This window comes from Sander vitreus, chromosome 5 (assembly GCF_031162955.1).
Source record: "Sander vitreus isolate 19-12246 chromosome 5, sanVit1, whole genome shotgun sequence".
Lineage (NCBI taxonomy): Eukaryota > Metazoa > Chordata > Actinopteri > Perciformes > Percidae > Sander > Sander vitreus.
The window spans coordinates 1775996-1797976 of record NC_135859.1 but is presented as its reverse complement, the minus strand read 5'-3'; the positions used below and the strand labels follow the sequence as shown (position 1 = coordinate 1797976).

Here is a 21981-nt window from a genome sequence, read left to right as displayed (position 1 = left end):
CTAAGGGCCTGTGTGGGATGTCTTAAGAGGTAAAAGATTAAAACAATCTGATTTGGTATTTATTTTTTTATTTTATTTCCATAATATTAGAATATTTAAAGGCACAAAAAAACTGCACCATGTCTTCCCCCCTTTTTAAAGCTTGGTTTCCCCTGCAAAATAGCATCTTATTGAATTTCTTTCATGTTTGTATTCCATGTGTTTGGATGATATTATTGTATACTCATTTATTTAAATATTGAGGCAATTTTATTAGTAAGTGCAGAAGCAGATAACATTTGGCTTAGTAGAACTCAGAACTCAGATTAGATGGTGTGAATGATTCCAAATGCAGTTCAGTTATACAGTGAGACCATGTCATTAGCAGAGGTGCTCTCAGCATGGTGTTGATATGTTTTCATTTGCCAAAACACAAAAGCACATGCATCCTTATTATGTCTTTCATGACGATCTGAAAACGTATCAGACATTTGGTCTGATTTGTTTTGCTAATGCTTTAAAGCCCTGGTTATGAAGACACAGACTGCAGGATAGAGTCATGAGCAGTACTGGAATCTAACTTGCACTGTTGGAGCCAGCAATCTGCTGTCCTGTTTTTACTCCAAAGCCTCATATCGGTGATAAAGATCACATCAGCACTGATGATCCTCAACGGCAGAGTTGACTCGATGCAGATGTCTTGTGTGAGGTTGTTTGCTGTTAAATCAAGGAAGAAATGTACCTCTGTCCCTATCTCCCCTCATCCCTGCTGTAAAGTTAGGGGTTTGTGGTTAGCTTGCCACATCACCAGATAGTCTCTGGACTCAGAGAATAATGGTTACAATGTAACCAGATGTTCTCTATTCCATTGAATCGGTCTTTCCATTCCGTTACACATTCCACATGTACAGCGAAACTGTGGAGGGGATGGTGCAATCCAGTAAATAGTGAACAGGGAAGGCTCCTAGTCTAAGACAATGAACTAATTAAGTAAAAATATGTAGCCTAAAAAAACTGCCACTAAGGGACCATTCAGTATTTATGGAATGGACCACCGGAGGAAAATAGGGGAGGGTCAGGTAAGGGTAGATAATACAGTGGAGAAGCCTCGTTCAAATGGCATCTGTACTTCTTTGCTAAGTGCAAACTTCCACGCAAGGGGAGGGTTATGCCTCTTTTTCATATCATGTTGGAGGGTCATAGAAAAATTATTACTGACGCAGGGAGGGTCAAGTCTCTTTAGGTTAGAGGCCACAAAACTCCTCCGGTGGCCCCTTAATTAAATAACGAACAGTCCCTAATGATTATTTTCCTTTTGGATTAATCTGGTTGATCATTTTCTCAATTAATGAATCAATCATTTGGTTTGTAAAAAATTCTGAAAATAGTGAAAAAATTGATTGACTTCGTTTTAATGCTGGTTTTGTCTCTGGAAAAGAAAACAGTACAAAAACACTCACTTGTCCTTTGTCGTACCATTTTGAACTGCTTTTTCATGTTTTGGCCTCCAATAAGTCTTCAAAACTTCAGAACTTCCTGGATCTTATTTCATCATCTCATTGGTACCTGAAGCAACACGCCCACCCCATGCAGCCCCTTGCCTCTTGAGGGTTATTTTAAGGTCTAAATTCCCACTAATGGAGAAACTGTTGGATCAAGTAGTTGTCAGAATGTCCTGACTAGGCACACCACCAGAATTTAAATTTTGGATGGCCTTTTGGCTGGGCCTTACAGAAGTTAATACTGTTTGCCTTTTTGACTGTTTCCAACTGGTAGTCTTGCTAAAAAAGAAATGACTGATATCATGCTGTGGAAGGTGACTAGCACGTCTGGTTGAGTGTGATACTTTTTAAATCTTTGTTTAAAACATTTTCAATGGTGAGCTTATTCTTAACCGCAACAGTTTGTAGGCCTATTTATTACTAGTGGCACACAGGTTTGTCCAAATCCAGACCTTTGATGTTATGTAGTTATACATGGGAGGTCCAACAGAAAGCTTTCTGTTCATCCACCTCTTCTGACATGATGTGATTTTAGTATTGGAAATGTTTTTGTCACCATCACGCATGCTTGCACATTGTAAAAACACACATAATCAGTCACTCTAATTTTACTGAAGGATATTGACGAACAAGGTAAACCGCATAGAAGAAAGCACATATAGTTGGCTTATAGACAGTCCCTCAGACTCTGCCCTGCTGCCAGCGGTGAACAGAGCTCAGTATGTATGTAAGAAGCTACAGCAGCTAAATTTAGTCAGCAATGCTATCTTTTTGTCAGCACTGGAACACTCTTAGAATAGCTCTTTTTTCTGCCCTGAACATATCTGGATCCCCAGAAGACCCACAGCTACCTAAATTGGCAGATAATATAGCATTTTGCTTTGTTTGATATCTCATTAAATAGTTTCTTGCAATTAACTTAGCATGGGCTTCGTAGCACACCATGTTGTGCTATATAATTTAAATAAATAATGCTTATTGAGATGATTACAGTCAAACACTATTATTATCAGCTGTCTAGAGGTATAGTGATAATGGCGTGCAGTGAACTGCTGCCATATGAAAGAAAAAAAACAAGAAAATAATTTGTTCCCTCATTACAGAAAAAAATGTGTTGCTTCTTTTGAATGACACTTTGTGAAGCCTAACCTAAAGAAAGAATCTAAAGCCTGTTTCACAAGCCTAGTTAGCTATTAGGTTTGTGACCTTCTGGAAATGGTGGTTGACAAAATATTGATCCTCAATTTGCTTTTAGTGCCAGGCAAACTGCTAACTGCAATTACACATATACACTTTTTCAATTATCCATGAGTGCAAAAGCACTTAACACACAGATAGATACCTACACACACACACACACACACACACACACACACACACACACACACACATTTTATTGATTTTAAACAGGAAAGAGAAACCAAAGAAAGACAGCATTACACAGAGCTTACTGTGATACAAAAGGGGATGGGTAGAATCTGCAAGGACTAAAGACTTACCATTAAATTGGTATTGCACTTACACCCACATAAACGCACCAACCATGAAGGCTATTGTAGAAGGGCAGCACTTGTCATGGGCAGCAGCAAAGCAGGCAAAGCCTACTCCAAAGAACTAATGGATTTTTCAGGCCAGGATCACTGTGGATCATCAGCAGTGAAGATAAAGGGTCAGCCAGTCAATGGAGGTGTTTAAGCTTAGGTCAGCCCCGGCCAACTACTCCACCACCAGTGATACAGCAGGGGCAATTAAGAGCTTCAGGGTAAGAGAGAATAACAGAGGATGGATGCCTTTATTTACATACAATTAAACACAAGCTATCATACACCCTTTAGCACTACAGAAGCATGTAAATGATTATAAGTGGGACTTGGGTAAATGTTTAATAGTGTCTCATTTCCATTAATGCTGCACACTTGGCCATATGGCTTAAGGCGTACAGAGTCAGACATCTTGTCTGCCCAGAGGAGCTTACTCTGGTGATTTGATTGGGCTTTTTGCTATCTTAACAAATGCTAAGCTTGTTTCGACGCTGTGCGTTACCAGAGCTGGATGACGATCTTAATGTAATTAAATCATTTTGATTTAGTAATCAAATAACACTTTATTTACCATAAAGACTGAGTAGTTAGCAAAAACAATCACTAGCGCACCAAATATGTACTAATCCATGGCTGAAAATAGTCCAACAAAAACACTATTACCTCCCATTTAAGTAGCATTTGCTAAAAAACTTTTAATTTATTTATTTATGTATTTATTATCGACCTGTTTTAAAGATTACATCTCTATATTAGTTTCTTAGAAACAAAACAGAGAGAGCAAAATAGATTATGATCATCTTTAGAGCATTTGGGGGTCATGTTCAGTATTTTGTTTAATATACTCACTCGGCACAGAAGAACGACCCAGAATGAGGAGGAGAAGGACAACACCTGATGTTTTGATTTGTTGCTATACTTTCAATGGTACCTTTCTAGCCTGGCCAAGGGAACATAACTATGGGAGCAACGTTTGAATAAAAGCACTACAAACATGATTATTGTGAACATGCCCTGAAGCAGAAGAATCTGTATTTACTTGCATGGCATTAAATAAACATGGTCAGCACAACACAGTCCTGCCCTGCTCTGGATGTAATTGAGAAAATAGTTTTGCAGCAGTAGTCTCCTTAACACCATGCAGGGGTTATGATTTTGGGTTCAGAGAGAAGTTAATGGAGCCGAACATCTGTTACACATTGTGGTGATCATCATTAAGAGACTGTGGGTGGCGGTGGCTCTGCAGTTTGTACGGCTGGAAGGACATTACCATATGCTGTAGCATACTGATGGCGTTGTGCGACTGTGTAACGTCTGGGCCACTTTCCCACAGCATGGCATAGATTTGTAGATGTGCATACTGTGTATCAATGGAGGGTTTTATTTTACAGAGAATTTCTAAAATTCTAATCTTTTGCTGCACAACATGACTTGACTGACACTATTTCCTTACCTTGAGTATGTCGGCTAGTGTCACAACATCCCTGAGTCTGCAATCAATCAATATGTTCGTCTGTGATAGATGCTTTTCAATATGACAAATATTTACTGCCTGGCTTTATATATTGCTCCTTGTGTCATATGCCCTGCACTCATGGTATCAGGACTTTCTGGTTGTCATAGGCAACTCTCAGCAGACTTTTGTATTTATGGGCTATAAGCTCACAGAGCCATTTATCACACACTCTTTCACTGGCTTCAGCAGAAATAACGGACAGTAACACCTGTCTATTAAAGTAAGACTAGAAACAGTTCCTGTAAAGGATGATTTCCATGTAGTGTTCACACCCTTTTGTGTGTATGGGATGGACTTTGTGTTTCGTAGATTGGGCTCTTTTGTGAGCAGCTAGAATATTTAATAGCAGATTTCTGTGTGTCCGTGCATACATCTTATATGTTAATCAGTGAGCTGAATAAGAAGGCAGATGACTACAGCAAATCCAGTTATGGACATTATGCAACTGACGCATAAATGAAGACCATGTTTGAACTTTGTCCCTGTGTTTAAATGAGCTCTCAATAGTGGCAAGATATGAATATGTGTGTATTTTCCTTCATAAACTCCTGAGCTTCAGAGCCACAGTGATGGGTGGTCAAAATGTCAAGCTTATTCACTTTACTACTATTATTCTCTAGAATACTATTTAAAGCAAGATTTTATTTTATTATCTATATATCACATTATTTAAATTTGACTTTCATTTTTGCAGAACCACTTAAACAATAGAAACTGTGTATTTAGCAATGATTTTGCATAGAAAGGTCCTTTTTTGAACAAATGGACAAAGGAGAAGGGACTTGTGCTGTAAAGGGTCTTTAAAAAGTTTCTGTGGACACTTTGGTTGAGCAGCCTCAAATTATCGTTATTTTGGTATTTTGGCCATCCTTCCCATTGGTAATAGTTAGATTGTACTCACTGAGTAAATTGCTACAATCTTGAAATGTATCTGGGTTGCTAAAAAGGTCGCAAACATCCGTAACCGTTTACAGTCCAAACTCTGGAGTCAACATTGACCTTCAGTATTTTGTGTATTTGTGTCCGCACACCCCCTGTATAGGGGCTGTAGCTTCTTTTGGTTTCACCTCTACAGTGGTGAAGAGAATCTATCCAAACTGTTGGCTTGTTTGCAATTTATCTGATTTTCTGACAGCTCTTTCTTGGCACTTTGTTGAAGCACTGTTGCTGTGTTCCAAGATCTCACTTTGTGGGTACATTATCATGATCAATAGGGAGAGTGAAAGTACTGTGAAAGTAGGAACCAAATTGTAATAAACCAGAATTTAAATAAATCCTTTAATCCCTTTGCTGCCTGATAGTCAGGTTGGTTTCTTTTTCAGGACTACGTTTTCAGCTTGATTACATGTCAGATGCACTTTACTGAGGAATAAACAGTCTCAATATATCTATAAAAAAAACTTTTTAAACCGCTCCTGCAACTTAATCCATTTCTAAATCCTTATCAATGTTATTTTAAAGCCTTACATTTTGGCCAAAGTATGAATACATCGCATTTGTTTTTCCTGGCCACATTTCTCATATCTTGGCCTTGGGAAGGTCGATTTTGAGTTAAAAAGCTGGAGTCCAGGTGAAGTCATAAGTCCTGAGTGCTAGACTTTTTGGGACTTTGTGATTTAAGCTGATCCCACACTTTTGGAAAGCAATAGCTGTTAAGGAGTTTAATTACCACTGCACCCAGACAGTGGAATAAAGCACCCTTCATTTCCATTATGTTCATGTATATTTAAAAAGTAAAACATTCCCGTGTGAATCCACATTTGATTGAAACATGGACTCTCTCTTTCCTGCTGCTGTCTAGGTGTGGCAGTGTGGAGGGAGTATGGAAGTCCTGCCATGTGCCAGAGTGGCTCACATCGAGCGCACCAAGAAGCCCTACAACAATGACATAGATTATTACGCTAAGCGCAATGCCCTGCGGGCCGCCGAGGTGTGGATGGATGAATACAAATCCCACGTCTACATGGCTTGGAACATTCCCATGAATGTGAGTTTTTCTCCATCTAAGATCACTCCCTTCCTTTAAACCCTGAGCTCCCTTTGCTCCCTCTCTTCCCTTCGCACTTGCTCATTCAGACATGCAGCCCGCCTGGGTCTCCGGGGACACTAATCAATAGAAATTCAAAATTCAGATTTCATCCCATTTGACCTTCACACTGGCAGCAGAGCAAAGGCAGAGAGAGGAAGCAGTGGAGTCTCACTCCATACAGAGTGAATGAGATGAGCCCCGATGTCTAATCAGCTTATTTTAATACACATCAGTTTAGTTTAATTGCTTTCAAGGGTCTTTGCTGCAAAATAATAAACAGCTACTTTCATTAACAAAGAGTTTAATATTGAATCCTAATTGCCTCTTCAGCCACACAGAATGAGATGATTGTCAGTAAAGAACATCAGTGTGAAGGCCTCTGAACGCTGCCCCGAAACAACACACTGCTGTTCATAACACAACAATAAGCGGCGGTGTAGCAGTCACACACAGGTCTGGTATGCTGCTGATGCCTGCATGTCGTCTAGAAATTTGGCACAAATATCATTACATGAGAACTCACTAAGTGTAGGTAGGAAGTAGCAGCTGGGGAAATGCTGTCGACGTTGTGTGAGTGCAGCATGGAGGACATGTTGAGGAGGAGGTGGAGGATGGGGGGGGGGGCACATTTGACAAACTAGCCAATCAGGCCACATCCCTTCTGCAGTGTAATTACAAACACAGTGGCATGGCACGTTATTACCCCAGCTGTCCTGTGGCGCAGAGTTATTTTGTGTACAGTACAAAGACCTAATGCTACGATTATTCCATCTACCCCCCTCCCTCTCTCCCTCTCTCTTACCCAACCTGCCCATACACACAATCACAGATTCTTGTTATTGTCTGAGGTACCCACTGAGAGCACAATTACTTTTGTGGGGGAAGGCTTTATGATTCACCATAGTGGCCAGCACCAAGTCCAAATACTAAAAAACATCTCAATGAAATTGAATGCATTTGTTAGTGTCAATTTACAAAAAAAGGATTAAGGACATTTCCATCTAGGACATTTCCATCTAGAATTCGTTATTAAGAAATGTTGAGAATAAGTTCAGCAGCTGGCTGTAGACTCCTTCAGAGAGGGAAACTGATGAGAAGGATTCACCTGGAAACAGTGTCTGGTATTAAGACAACTGCGTGTGCGTGCCTTTATATCAATTTCTATGGAAATCCATTGTCCTTTCATGCTGTATGCATGTAGTGTATATTTTCTATGGCTATACAGAGTGTCTGTTTAATTGCATATTCATGCACATTTAAGCAGTGCACATAGTGATATGGGCTAGTGTGTGTGTGTGTGTGTGTGTGTGTGTGTGTGTGTGTGTGTGTGTGTGTGTGTGTGTGTGTGTGTGTGTGTGTGTGTGTGTGTGTGTCAGGCCTCTGTGCAATGCAGTGCAGCTATTAGGCATTCCCCTAATCAATCTGGGAAGCCACATCCATAAGGCAGACAGGGCCGTGAGGGCTCATAATTAAGCAGCTGATTAGAATTTGCTCAGCACAGATCATGTCTAATGAAAAAACAATAAAGGTCCCACATGACAGGCACATCTATCCATTGCTTAACTAAATGTTTGTTGTGTCCTCTCAGCACCTCAACACTCTGGCATCTTCCATTCCTCCAGCAGCTAGTATTCTCACTCTGTTCTTAAGTAAAGTGCCCGCTGGCTAAGATCTTTTTTTTCCTCTTTGTATTGTACCGTTCGTTGATAGAACCCTGGGGTTGATTTCGGGGATGTCTCTGAGCGCTTGGCCTTAAGGAAAAGGCTGCAATGTCGGAGTTTTCGCTGGTACCTTGAACACGTCTACCCAGAGATGCGGATCTACAACAACACCATCACATATGGCGAGGTGAGATACTTGCTAACAGGATTATTGGAAAAACACAACATGTTAATTTTGCTATATCATCATCTGTAATTCTATTACAGAGCTGTGGTTTAAAGAGAATGCATATCCTGAGACAGCTAATTTGATTCTACAGATGATAAATACAGAAAATGAGTTGGTGAGAATGTTATTAATTTATGAGCTGTGCATCATCAGGATATTTTCCATGACTTCTGTTTCTTTTTGAGAAAGACATATGTCAGCAGCTCATTGATATCTGTTGTAATTTGTACAAAAACCCTGGTGGTCAAACACAAACTAATATGTGCAGATAAACAGTCAAGCATCATCGCAGTGACAGGCTCATACCCTAGCTCCACTTTAAAGCAAATAAATATGAGTTCACTGTAGCCGGTCTCAGGTACAGATATCTCGTTGCTATAGCAATGCAGCATCACCACACAGGATTAGATGCAATTTCCTCAAAATGAGTTTTAATTAAACACGTATCAGTTTTCCATTCCAAGTTGATTGTTTTGGACTTGGCTGCGCATTCAGCACAGTGGGGGAAGAAAACAGGATTATGACAGGTTAAAGAATTGAACACACTCCAGAGTCAGACACTGAAACACGCCATTTTTTCGTTATATCAATTTCAACAATGGAAAACATTGACAAATCAATATGTTCTGCAAATGCAATGTCAGAATACATCAAAATTAACTTGTAGATTCATCAGAGCTGTGTGAATTTGCTCTCCCCTGGTTTCCCCTGCCGTCTGCTTTAGAGCTGGTACCCAGCTAATGGATTCCTCAGAGCGGCAGCCACTTAAGTGGCACTATTTTAGACCTGTCGACAAGCTTTGTGTTGCCGCAGCCGCCGCCGCAGAAGTGAATCTCATCTGTCACTGAGCATCAGCGCCGCGCTCGGCCATGCTGACCAGACTAGCCGAGTGGAACCTTCCCTGACAACAGCACATGATAGATATGTCACAACCTGGAAATGAAGCCGTATGCATTCAAATCACACAGAACCAAAGCTCATGCTCAATGCACACCACCATCTGGAGGCCTGGGGGAGAGTGAGAGACAGAAGTGGGACTGGTCACTGCATGATAATATCCTGTCACGGACAGGCCATCACCTTGAGATGATCTAAGACTGCTGTGTGAACAAGCCACAGTGGGTCTGATAGACAGGAGGTGGTGTAACATGCACACAGGAAGGAAATAATGTCAGAGAGAGTCAATTTCAAGGGAAATAAACCATTGATCTGCTTTCAGATTCAATTTTGTGGCAAGTGTAACCACAAAAGCTTTACCAGGAAGTACTTTTTGAGAAGTTCAGTTTTTGATCAACATTTTTTGTTATCTCCAACACCTTAATATATAATAGAGTTTGACTTACATACGCTTCTTAATTTATACCTATAGTTCCTACTTATAGTCAGAATGTTTCAAATATGACCATGAACATGTTTACCCATGTCATGGAATTGCTTTTTAACAAAAGAAAACCAATTGAGCATATTTACCAAAATGCTGCTCTCTTTATAAAATGATGATGAGGTGAGGATCTTATCTCTCATCAGCTTCAGGGGTGTCAGTTAGTTAAAAACCTGCCTCATCCCATGTTAGGGAGTGGCTAACCCACAGAATGTGTGCTAGAGTGGCCGGGTTGGCTCAGTGGTTAGAGCTTTTTTTTCCCGTAGGAAGGCGCACATATACTTTGAGGTTTATGCCTCGACGCAGAGGTCCAGGGTTTGAGTCTGACCTGTGATGATTTCCTGCATGTCTTCCCCCTCTCTCTCTCTCACCTAGCTGTCCTGTCAAACAAAGGCAGAAAAGCCCAAAAAATAATCTTTAAAAAAAGAAAAAGTGTGCAATGACTTCCTAGAGCAGCAATATTGTACCCCCTTTGAATTGCTTTTTTAAGCCAAGTACCCCCTGACCAGCGCAAAACATTTTTGGTAGAAAAAAAAGTCTATATAAAGAGGTACAATACAGCGCCGGCAGTGATAGATTCACTAAACAAAAAGCTTTTTTTTAAAAAAAACATTTAAATACTACATTTCATATGTTTAGAATCCATCACTTAATTCATTCATTATTAGTAAAATTAGTGTAGTAATTATGCATGACATTTTTTTAATTAGCATTTTTGCAAATATTTCACATACCCACTGCAGTACCCCAAAGTAGCCCCATTTGAGAAACACTGTCCTAGAGAATTCAGCTGCAGAGGTGCTGGTAGGCCGTAGCTTCATACAGTCTTGAAGTGATATGAGAGTGGTCAGGACAGTGGTCAAGACAAATTTCCAAAAATGTCAAACTGTTCATGTAAGATTATTTATAGAAAACAGCTTTCAATCCTGATGCCAATACACCTGCCACCTACCGTACTCAAACCTTCTGTCTCGTCTCATCCTAAGTCCTGCCGTAGTCTCTTCTTTAAAAATTCAAACATTCATAAGGTACCTGTACCTTCTGTGTTGTCTTTCAGGTGAGGAACAGCAAAGCTAGCGGCTACTGCCTGGACCAGGGCGCTGAGGACGACGACAAAGCCATCCTCTACCCCTGCCACGGCATGTCCTCCCAGGTCAGTCCGGACTCATCAACTGTTTGTGTGTCCATGTTCACTGCTGTGTTCATTAAGCAGCCATGTTCATCAGGCAATCAGTCAATATTGCAATTAGTGAAGCTGTCAGTCACTCAGTCAGTCAGTGAATCCATGTATTTATTATTATTATTATTATTATTATTATTATTATTATTTATATATTATTTTTACAAAATACAAGTGTTTAACTCATTCTTAGATTTATGAATCAACGTAGTCTGCATTTTAACATTTGATGACTCTCCTCAGGATGTTTGTGGTGTAATTACTCTCCTCTTTAAGACCCATAGACGTTTAATATATTTTTGTTCAAAAAGTGGTGGTAGCAACAGGCCTATAGAGAGAAATATGTTTGCTTGATTGTTTCTTATTTAACAGAAGTATAGACTTCTCACACATCCCCACTTAAGCTTTTAAGTGAACAGCTAGGACACAACCAAGACACACTGAGGGCAGATTATGACATGATACCCCAAATCACCAAGTAGTTACAATACATTTTAAATACAGTGAATTATAAATCTACATTAAAGTGGCTGTACTCGAAATACTGAAAGGAAACAGCTGGATAACCTCCACATGGCTCTCACAGACCGTTCCCTCATACGTGAAATACCTACATACAAAACAAAGAACAGAGAAACTGAGGTTACAACACACCCAGAGAGAGTGGGACTTCATTCTCTGCTCAGGACGCCATTACTCCCATCATATCTTTACATATAGCAAATATTTGTTTGCTGCTATATTAATGTTCTGAATATCGAGTACAGCCCATTTAACTAAGAGGTCCCACCTTTTGTTTTAATAATCAAGACAATTCGTTTGTGATCCCATCTTATCTTACAAGTTATTGTCATTTTTTTTTTTCTTATTATTTTATTTTTATATGACTAGTGCTCTTGATGCCTTATATTGCTGAGTTGACCCGTTCTCTCATCCAATACATTCCATTGTAGCGTTAACCACACATGACTTATGACTAAAAACTGAAAACTGATCCATATCACTGTTGGCATTCTTAAAAACCTAGATCATTTCATGTTATAAAGCTGAACTGCAGCCCATTCATCAAATATATATATATATATATATATATATATATATATATATATATATATATATATATATATATATATATATATATATATATATACATATAGTAATCTATGTGCAGCAGCCACATTAAATCATATAACATCTGTCTTTTTTCCATTCAAAGGGGAACATGACACGGCTGCCTCTTGCCTCTTGTTTGATTAGCACTTAAAGCTACTGCAGAACCGATAAAGATTCCAAACAGATGTAGGGTATTATAGTTAGAGAATGAATGAAATGAGACTGGAAGCACTTCACGTCAACATGCTCAGATACAGCAGTGTTGACATATACACTATATATCTGCATTTAAAGTTGAATATGTGTTTAAATATACAGTGTTAGGCACTGAGGATCACATAAACGGGTATAGGACATATTGCAAAAAATGTAAAAAATGTTACAAAAATAATAAGTCAAGTAAGCCATGCCATTTCTCTCAATCATAATCAATGAGGTCTCGAGTTGGAGCGAACACACAGATTGTGTCAGTACAAACTAACCAAATAAATTGGTATAACTGGCAAAGGAAGTTCTTTTGTGGACTCTGTCTTCATGCCCTTTTTTATTCTTTAATCTATCCTTATTTGCCAGGCTGCAACACAGTGTGGGCAAGAACAATTTTCACATCTTTACATAAAATGATGCTACTCCAAAAACACTTAGCTATAATTGCAACCCACTTAAACCCTCGCACCTCATTGTCCCCCCAATCTTTATAATTTAATTCAAATAACTTTCACAACAGCTGACAGGAAGACCAATGTATGTTGTCCTTTTGATAAAACAAAATTGGAGAAACACGTGGAACTAGTTACGGACATATTTCTTTAAAACGGAGAGAACCATGAAGTCCAAATTACACAGTATATACTTTGCAGTATATCTTACTGGACATCTGTATTTATGTCAAAGAATAGTAAAATAATCACATGATAAGGCTCTTGGGAGTTTGGTATTACAATAAAACAAATCTTCACACTGCTTCACACTAGTTCAAATGTGTTTAAATGTTTTCACTGGCTTAGTGATGTCAGTAGGTTGTGTATGCTGGATTTGGGAAGAAGGTGCAACAGACAGTGTTGTGACTCTACTACCATACAAAGTACAATTGCGCATCACCAACAGCTCTATCTGAGCTGCTCAGTAAACACAGGAAAACTGGGCCACTCCCAAGTGAGATTGCATGTAGTTAGGTGAATATGCAGGCAGATGCTGCAGGAAAAAAAGAATGTGTGCTCAGCATAACCTTTACTTAAATAGATACCAGGACAAATGGCACTGGGTGGGTGGGAGGTTGTTGTCCTGTTTTTGTGCTGTGAAACAAAGCACTATTCCTGCACATCATGCAAATGCTATTCATGCATAATCTTTCGTCCATTTGCTAGCTTTCCTGACTGCTTCTATTGAGTCGCATGTTCGTTATCTGTCACGGAAGTGAGTATTATAGGAGGCCAGCAGCAGCATCTCCTCTTCTCCTGTACAGAGAGCTCAGTGGGGTCCAGTAATGTAAAGCCTCACTGACTCTTTTAAGCGTAAACCTCAGGAGAAATAAACAAATGAAGATGAATTTTGTGTCTTTGTATCATTACATTACAGTGACAACCAACATTACTGTAAGCGGGGCCGAATTTGATTTGGTGGGACGCTGTGCTTTTGCATTCCTTTTTTTTTAACCATTGCTCCATTTACTTATGACTAAATATAATTGGCCAGAATAGTTCTTCATTGTGCTTCTGAGAAATGAGTCTCTCTCTGCTGGCTCTCCCAGTGGAAATTTCCATCATGGATAATGCCTCACCTTTGTCCAATAATGTAATGCATTCAAAGAATGGTGGAATGGCTACAAAGCCTGCATCAGTGCGCTCACACACACACACACACACACACACACACACACACACACCAAACAGCAGTCTGTTAAAGTAAATAATACATATTTTTTCATAGATTTTCTGTTAATGAGATTTGAGTGGGGATCTTGACTTTGTCTGTTAGCTATTAATATTCAAGGTGACTACTCTTATTATATATTATTATATTAAATACACTCTCAGCCAGTTACATCACTGGTCTCATAGCTCTGTAACAATTGTGCCAGCTGTAAGATGTGAACCCACAGCACCACATATCTGCAACCAGAGGCAGACAATACAAATAAAAGCTGTAAAAGAATGTTTGGTCAATCCAAAGCCATTTCAGCTTCACTTCAACTGAAGTGTTTGCATTATAAAGCATTTTAACAATGAATCAGAAACAACAATATTAATGAAGCAATATTATAAGAGTTTAAAAGGAGGCTGTGACAGGATTTACAAGCCCCGTTAATCTGTGTTTCCCGCTAAACAGGCAGAATAGCGACAAGTCTAATGTGTTGAGAGGTGATTTTTAAACACTGCTGATTGCAATTTCAGCTGAAAGCCTAAGGAGGTTCCTTGTTTTAGACTTGTTAGTGAACACATACTTTATATATATATATATATATATATATAGGGAAAGCTCAGAAATTCTTTTTTCTAGAAATAAAGAAACACCAAATAAGAATGAAACAGTAATACACTGTACCGTTCGAGAGAAACAGTAAACACGTAAAAGAGCAAAGATCCCAACATGTCCAGGTAAGATGTCTGAGGTTACATACACAGCTATAAAGAAACGCAGAAAAAAAACCCTACCTTTACTACAGTAAAGTTACTGTTTTTCAGAAAATAATGGAGGTTGGAAGCAATGGAAACACCACATTGATTTGTGTTTATAGATGATGCAGGTGCATGGCAAGAGAGGACATTCAATGCGATGAAAACTTGTGGCCTGATGCTGGAGAGAGGCAGGATTAATCACACTATTCTTTGTTACTCTTACGTACCTTTAGTTTCTAACTTTTTTTCCAGTAAATTACTACAGACAAAATAAAAATATATATCTATTGAAGCAAACGAAAAACTGGTATGATATAAAATAAATCATTTCATGTGAAAGGATTTCTTTAAAGAAAATAGTGAATAGTGTTAAAGTTAAGTAAAGGAAAAGTTACTTAAATTATTCAAACTGTAAAGATGAAAACTTTCTAATTTCTGTATTGGTGTTTGATGCTAGTGTTTTTACTCAGTGTGTTCTCAGTGACAGTGTGTGTTATCTAGATGAGGATTGTTCTGAGTGTTTGGCTGCACTGAGCCTGTTTTAAGACGTGTGAAGAGTTGTGTTGTTTGGAATGAGTTTAGCAGGTGATGTGAACTGTTTAGCTCAGGTGACTGTTGGTAATGCAGACTGTGGTTAGAGTTTTGCACATGTGGCTTTGGTTGTGACCACTGTCGTTTAGCAATTTAAAAAAAAAATCTCATCCACACAAGCAAGGTTTAAAAAAAACTCCTTCCACATGAAAACGTAAAAACGCGCTATCAAGTGCTGTCAAGAGCACGCCAAACCAACAGGTGGCGATATAACCCTAACCGTTAAGCCATACCCCGTAGAGGTCCGACCGGGTCTCGTCCGTCTCGTCCAAAATCGGCGACGATGGCAGCGAGTTCTGTGTTGTGGGAGTGTAGTCATAAGCAGTGACTTGCGGAGTATTGCATTCTGACGCCTCTGTTCCGCAATATAATGGGAGAACTGTGTGCATGTATCTGTATGTATGTAACAAGCCCTGTTAGCACAGTTATTAGCAGCAATATCTTAGCTACGTCCGCCATTGCAGAGATTCGTCTCATGTAAACAAAGGTGATAGCAGAGCACAATCTGACGTCAAACAAAGGAGACAACAGTGCACACTCATGCATCACAAGCCAAAATCACCGTTTTCACCGGCTGCACGACACCAATGCAACTGGAGTTTCGAAAAATCTTCACCTTGGCAGGAGGTTTCAAAAAGGTTCGTTTCAGTGACCTGATACTGCGTTTGCGTGTGGACGAACGGCCTAACCGTGTAGAAAAAGATGCGGTTTTGAAAATACCTGTGTTCGTGTGGACAGGGTCTTATTTAAAGGACAATGTACACTGCTTTACTCACTAACTGTGACTTTTTACATTTTAACCATTATTCCATAGCTGTGCTGTTGCGTCAAGTTTTTAGTTTGCTGTTCAACAAAAAGTGTACCTATTCTCAATAATCGCAATATGCAAGACCCAATTTTCACCAAACTTCTTGCGCTGTTTGCTGCTGCCACGAAAATAGGGACCTCAGACTGAAAAGGAAGGGTTTGCTCCCACAAGGAATCCCAGCTATGTGTAGTGCACTTGGGTGTGCATGGTGCTGATGGACACCCTGTGCACCGCTTATGCTGTGAGGCCTCTTAAGTCTCCCCTTTAGAAGTTTGTGCAGAGGTTGGGAGCTAACTCAGATTCCCATGCTAGACCATGGCCTCATATGGAGAGGACGTGCTAGGTCCAGGGTTGAGGCCCCAAGACAAGCCCTTCTTAAGATGTTTGTTATAATCTGTAGCAAACACTTATTCATAACTTCCTGGTGGAGCAAGGTACAAGAAAGATAGAAATGTGGAGTTTACAACCCAATACAATGTACAAACACTCACATTGTGTATTGTCATTGTCACAGCGTTGCACCATTACTGTTATAATTAAGAAACTGATTAGCTTGACCTCCAGAAAGTGGCTGCAGAACTTTTAGGATTGCAGAAAGGCAATGGAGCGTCTAATGTTGCTGCATGAGACACAGGTTAATTGGCTTGGCAGAATCATTTCCTTGTGTTAATTATTTGTTATGGTCTCATTTTAAATGTATTAGCGTATAAAAGGCTGCCAGACTGAGCTGTAAACAGGTATTAGTGGGGATTATATGGGTTTTTCCTTGCGCCCAGTCATAGTTTACACCATGATAAATCTGCTTAGAGCATTATAACCTCGAAAGACCCAAGACAGTAATTCAAAATTTCATGAAGAATTCTCAATCAGACTGCCTGTAATAATGAACTTTAGGCTGCCACCTGGAGAAAAATAGCACAAGTTCACAGCGTTTGGTCTCGTATTAGACTGAGTTTGAAATATGTTTATGTAATTGTCTGACATACCTTAATCCAAATAATTATTCTTATCAGCATCCTTATAAACAACCCAACCAGCTCCAGTGAGCTTTGAGTGACACACAAAGTGGTGCTTCATTGTTTTCCTATTTGTTCCTAGTGGCTCTTTAGGGCAGAACATTGGATCAAATACCACCTGCATTCTCTCTTCTCACAAGGAGCAACACCCACACAGGCCACTTACTGCAGCTCTAGTTTATCTATTCATGCTCCAAAAAAAATCCACTCAGACAAAGTTTTATCAGTTTGGAGAGATTTTGCATGCTGAAATTGACTGACAAAAGTACTTGAACAGGATGTGACCAGGTCTGCGTTTGCAATGGGGTCAAAAATGTGCTTATATTTAATCTCATTTTTTAGTCAAACCCTTTTTTGTTCTTAAAGGGCTGGTTATGATCTTTTGAAGTGGGGTTTTATGAGTTACTTATCTATAGTCTGTGTATTACCTAGAGTAGATGGCAGTCAGCGCGCCTCCAGTTTGGAGAAGCAGACAGGAGTCCTAACAAGGAAGCTAAGAAATGTACTGCTGTGGACGGGGGCAGCATGGGCTGCAGCAAGAAGGACCATCTAAAAAAAAATCTGTTTAAGTGTGCGTAAGAGTTAATGCCTGACGAGTTGTCCATTATCAGGAACTAATGGACGACGGTGATGCCAGAATTACCATTAATTATGTGATTAGGAACACCTCAAAGGGCATTAACCCACTTATACCATGGTCACTTGCCAAATTCAATTTTCTTAAGACCATTCATTTATATTTTAATGCATTTTAAAATCAAAATCTAAAGTGTTTTTAAACAATAACTCTGTTTCCCTGGTAAAAGGCGGAAAAGCCTCCAAAAACTGAGGGTTTGACTAATACCTGGAACAATCATTCCCATCCCATAAGTTGTTTTTTGCTTTTTTTGTTTTGAGTCGACTCAACTCATAGAACCCTTTGGCTCAGACAGCTACGAGCCAGAAAGCTAACGTTATGCTAGCAAGATTCAAAGTCAATAACATAGTGTTAATATAATTAAATTAAATTAAAATATAATTTGATAGTATGTTTACCAACAAGCCAAGTTACTGTAGCTATCCAGCCATGGTAGTGTTCCCAAATCAATAAAGACTTTCACAAACAAATGATAGGCCGTGTGTACTGTCGGCCACAGCCTGAAGTCAGTAGCGAGTTGAACAGTGAATGGGATGAGAGTTGATCGCTGTGAAACAAAGTACCACGAGATCAGAGGGGTAGTGTAACTTACTTCCTACAGCTTGTGTGTTAGCGCCATCCTGTGGTGTTCAGAGGACAAGGCCCTGAAGGATCACACTCAGTGTTGGAAATAACATTTTCACATTTTCTTTTTCATTTAATGTACAGTAGCGCATTCATTTAGAACGGTCAGTTTCACCAGAACTCCTTATGAGGTGTCCTATATCACTTTGTAATAGACACCCTGCAGCCATTCAGAATTACTAATTACAAACCCAGACCTTGATATGAATTCAGAATATTGGCAATGCTTTACCTTGCTGTCAAACAGTGCCTTTAAGACGAGGAACTGAAACTGTTATATTGTTTTCTTCAATGCCTCCCGACTCCTTTCACAAAAAGTAATTTGACAGGAGTTGCTGGTCTACCGCTGCCTCGATCGGTTCATTTGTTACTTTTGTTAGTTCCTAACCCTTTTAAAACACCAGAGTCACATAATAACACAAACCAACTACCTACTACTACTACTACTACTAGTACTACTACTACTACTAATCTGATAGAGGCAGCAGCAGTCCAGAAACTTCCGTTTTCTTCAAGGTAAAATAAATGTTTTTGTCAAACGAGTGGCTTTAAAGAGAGTGTAGGTGTATACAACAGCTTCTGTTTCCTGTCGGAGAGGGCTGTCTGACAGCTAGGTAAAGCGGTGAAATATTCTAAATATAAAGCACACTCAATAAGAAGACTACCTCATACAACCCCACTTCAAAAGATCCAAACTATCCTTTTAAAGATGTTTTCGGAAAAAAAATCAAATTGTGACAGAAATGTATATAGCATGTTTTTGCATCAATAAAGCATTGGAAGACACATTGTTCTTAAGTCAGCTTTTCAGCAGTCTGAATTCAGAGGCATTGTGTTACATTGATTCTTCCAGGACTGTGGGTAACATAGCATAGCTCCCTACCCTGTGCTTTAGTAAAAGACAGTGTGTTTGTGATTCAGTCACGTATGTGTGTTCCCCTCGCACTGAAGACCTCCCTATCTTTGGCATCTCATTTTTCAGAGAGGATCACTCCCATAAATAATAAATGCTATCTCTACTGTATCCTTACGTAATAGATACGTATCATCACAGAGCCTTTCATGTGAAGGATTAATCAGTCAGGGATTAAGTTTTGGTTTTGGGGAAATAATGTGGCATTAATAGCTGTACACTGTGGGTTCTGTGCAGTGCTGTACACTGAAATATTCTACAAAACCACGTTATAAAGAAACAGTCTAGCATTTTCTAATCTAGGAAGTTTACCAGTCTAAAGATAAAATGTTAAGGCAAAATACAATAACTACTTGTTGGTTAAAAAGACCTGATTCTGACTTCCATCTTAATTTATTTTGTTATTCCACACTAAATGAGGTAGTAGCTAAATCCTGTCACAATGGAAAACACAAACAGCTAAACCTGCTAAGGATGACTAGCTTAGCCGATCTCAGTAGCTGCTGCTATCTTAGCTTTGGATGCTAGTGGAACTCATGTGACATTCTGCAGTTGAGCTGTCTTTAACTAACATGTAAACGTTATACATATAAATAGAAAGTAAGGCTACATTGATTTCAATAAAAATACTTATAGTAGACACACTGTACGGACAGACACCTAGCAAAACAGAGATACATTTAATTCCTAAGATATGGGCTGTAAATAATCTAAATAAAGTTTATTTTCTTGAACAAACTGTTGAAATGGCCAAGGAAGCTGAAAGACCAGTTTGAACTGCCATTTTACATTCTGCCAGGATTATCCAAAGGCAGAGTACAGTATCAACATTTTCCATAGGTTCTATGCCAACTATCCTTTGTGTAAAATAAGCTACTTCAAAAGGCAGAAAATTAAAGAATAATAACTTTTCTATCCATTGTGCAGACTGCCAACCAGTCTGACAACTTTAAACCCTGCTGCTGCTGACTGAGGCGCTCTCCAAAAAAGTCTGTTTTTTGAAGCTGTGATTGCTGCTACAGTGTAACACATTGGTTTTCTCCATTGACATATGGTTTTCTCTGTGTTGCAGCTTGCCCGCTACGCTAACGAGGGGCTTCTCCAGCTAGGACCCCTGGGGTCGACCACCTTCCTACCTGACACAAAATGCCTTGTTGATGACGGCAGAGGACGCACTCCTAGACTTAAAAAATGTGACGCTGTTTCAAGGAAGTCCCAGAGGCTTTGGGACTTTACACAGGTAAAAAGAAAACACGTTTTGACACGGATCTTTGCCAGTGTATCATTTTAGACAATGCAATGAAGGGTAAAACAAGACATATGCTACTGAATACCTAATAACTGAAACCATAAGAACATGCATTAGAATATGGGAGTTATTCTATTATTATGTTTTTTGTACAGATTTGGTCATATTTTCACGTTTTCTTTCTTGCAGAATGGCCCAATCATCAGCAGGGACACTGGTCGATGCTTGGAGGTAGAAATGTCCAAAGATGCTAACTTTGGCCTTCGCCTGGTGGTCCAGAGATGCTCTGGTCAGAAATGGATGATACGAAACTGGATTAAGCATCCAAGGCATTAAAGCTAGAGAAAAACATCTCTGAGACAGTTTGGGCAGTGTTTCAAGTCGCAGTTGGATCACAAACTGTGAACATTTCAGAAAGGAGCAGAAACTGGTGGTGCTAGTGTGTGCTATTTCACACTACAGACTGCACAGCACACTTAGCTTCCCTCAGGCCACAGAGCTACTACCTATCTGTTGGCCACAGAGCTAACACCAAGTATTAAAGAAGAATCTGATCAATTCATGTGTTCCACTGAGCTGCACGTTCACAGAGACCTTATGGCAGTCAGAAATGGCCCACATTTCTGACATTCAGCTACATGTATAGAACAGCGTAACAAGACATCTGAGTGTAGCCCCTGATGTTGGTTCAAGATCTAGTAATTCTTTTGTTTCTACTGTAAAACTATCAGATTTGTGGAGAAGAGAAAGAGTGTGTGAGTGTTTAGTTTTTTTTCTGAGTGCATCTGAGCAAATCAAAATATATGATTGGGTCAGTTGCCAAATCAAAGTGATTATTTTGGGCTGTGATTTGGAAAATTGCTTTGGACATATTGTGCTGCACTGGCAAGACGTGTAATAGGCTTCAAAGGGGCTGCCCATCATCTGACCGGGAGGCATTTCACCTGCTACTGTGCTACTCACACAGACTCCAGTTCTTTCTTTCTTTGGACTGTATTGCTCTCTGAGGACAGGAGCAATCATGTGCCTTTTTCTCATTTTTCTGTCTATTCTGACCAGGGAATGTCAGTCCCAAAAGCATGTACAAAATTATTTGGAAATTATTAATATATAAAACAATGTATAAAACAGTCTAATGATAGTAATATATTGTAAAAAGTGAAACATTGATATCCGTCCTCTGATAACAGTTAGGATAATAAAATCATTTTTATGATGAGCAACCTCTCCGCCGTTCTCTTTCCAAGCGTTTGTATAACTTCTGTTGTCAATTCAAAAAGTCAGTGTCAACTTTTGCTCCCTGACTGAACTTGGCTGGCTGCATGTTACATAAAAACTAGGCATTTTCTTTTGTTCTATTTTAATTGCTCAATTGCTTGTCTTTTGTTGTGCAT

At 39.3% G+C, this 21981-nt stretch overlaps 1 protein-coding gene across 1 annotated transcript in view; it reads left to right on the top strand.

The window, feature by feature from the left end:
• galnt9 (polypeptide N-acetylgalactosaminyltransferase 9) overlaps positions 1 to 21759 on the top strand; it is a 112042-nt gene extending 90283 nt beyond the window's left edge. Inside the window, exons 7-11 of the mRNA XM_078249647.1 lie at positions 6340 to 6525; positions 8278 to 8415; positions 10896 to 10991; positions 20411 to 20578; positions 20777 to 21759. Coding sequence (XP_078105773.1) covers positions 6340 to 6525; positions 8278 to 8415; positions 10896 to 10991; positions 20411 to 20578; positions 20777 to 20923 — 735 coding nt within the window. The 3' untranslated portion in view covers positions 20924 to 21759. The remainder of the gene's footprint in view (positions 1 to 6339; positions 6526 to 8277; positions 8416 to 10895; positions 10992 to 20410; positions 20579 to 20776) is intronic.
• Positions 21760 to 21981: the final 222 nt, after the last annotated feature.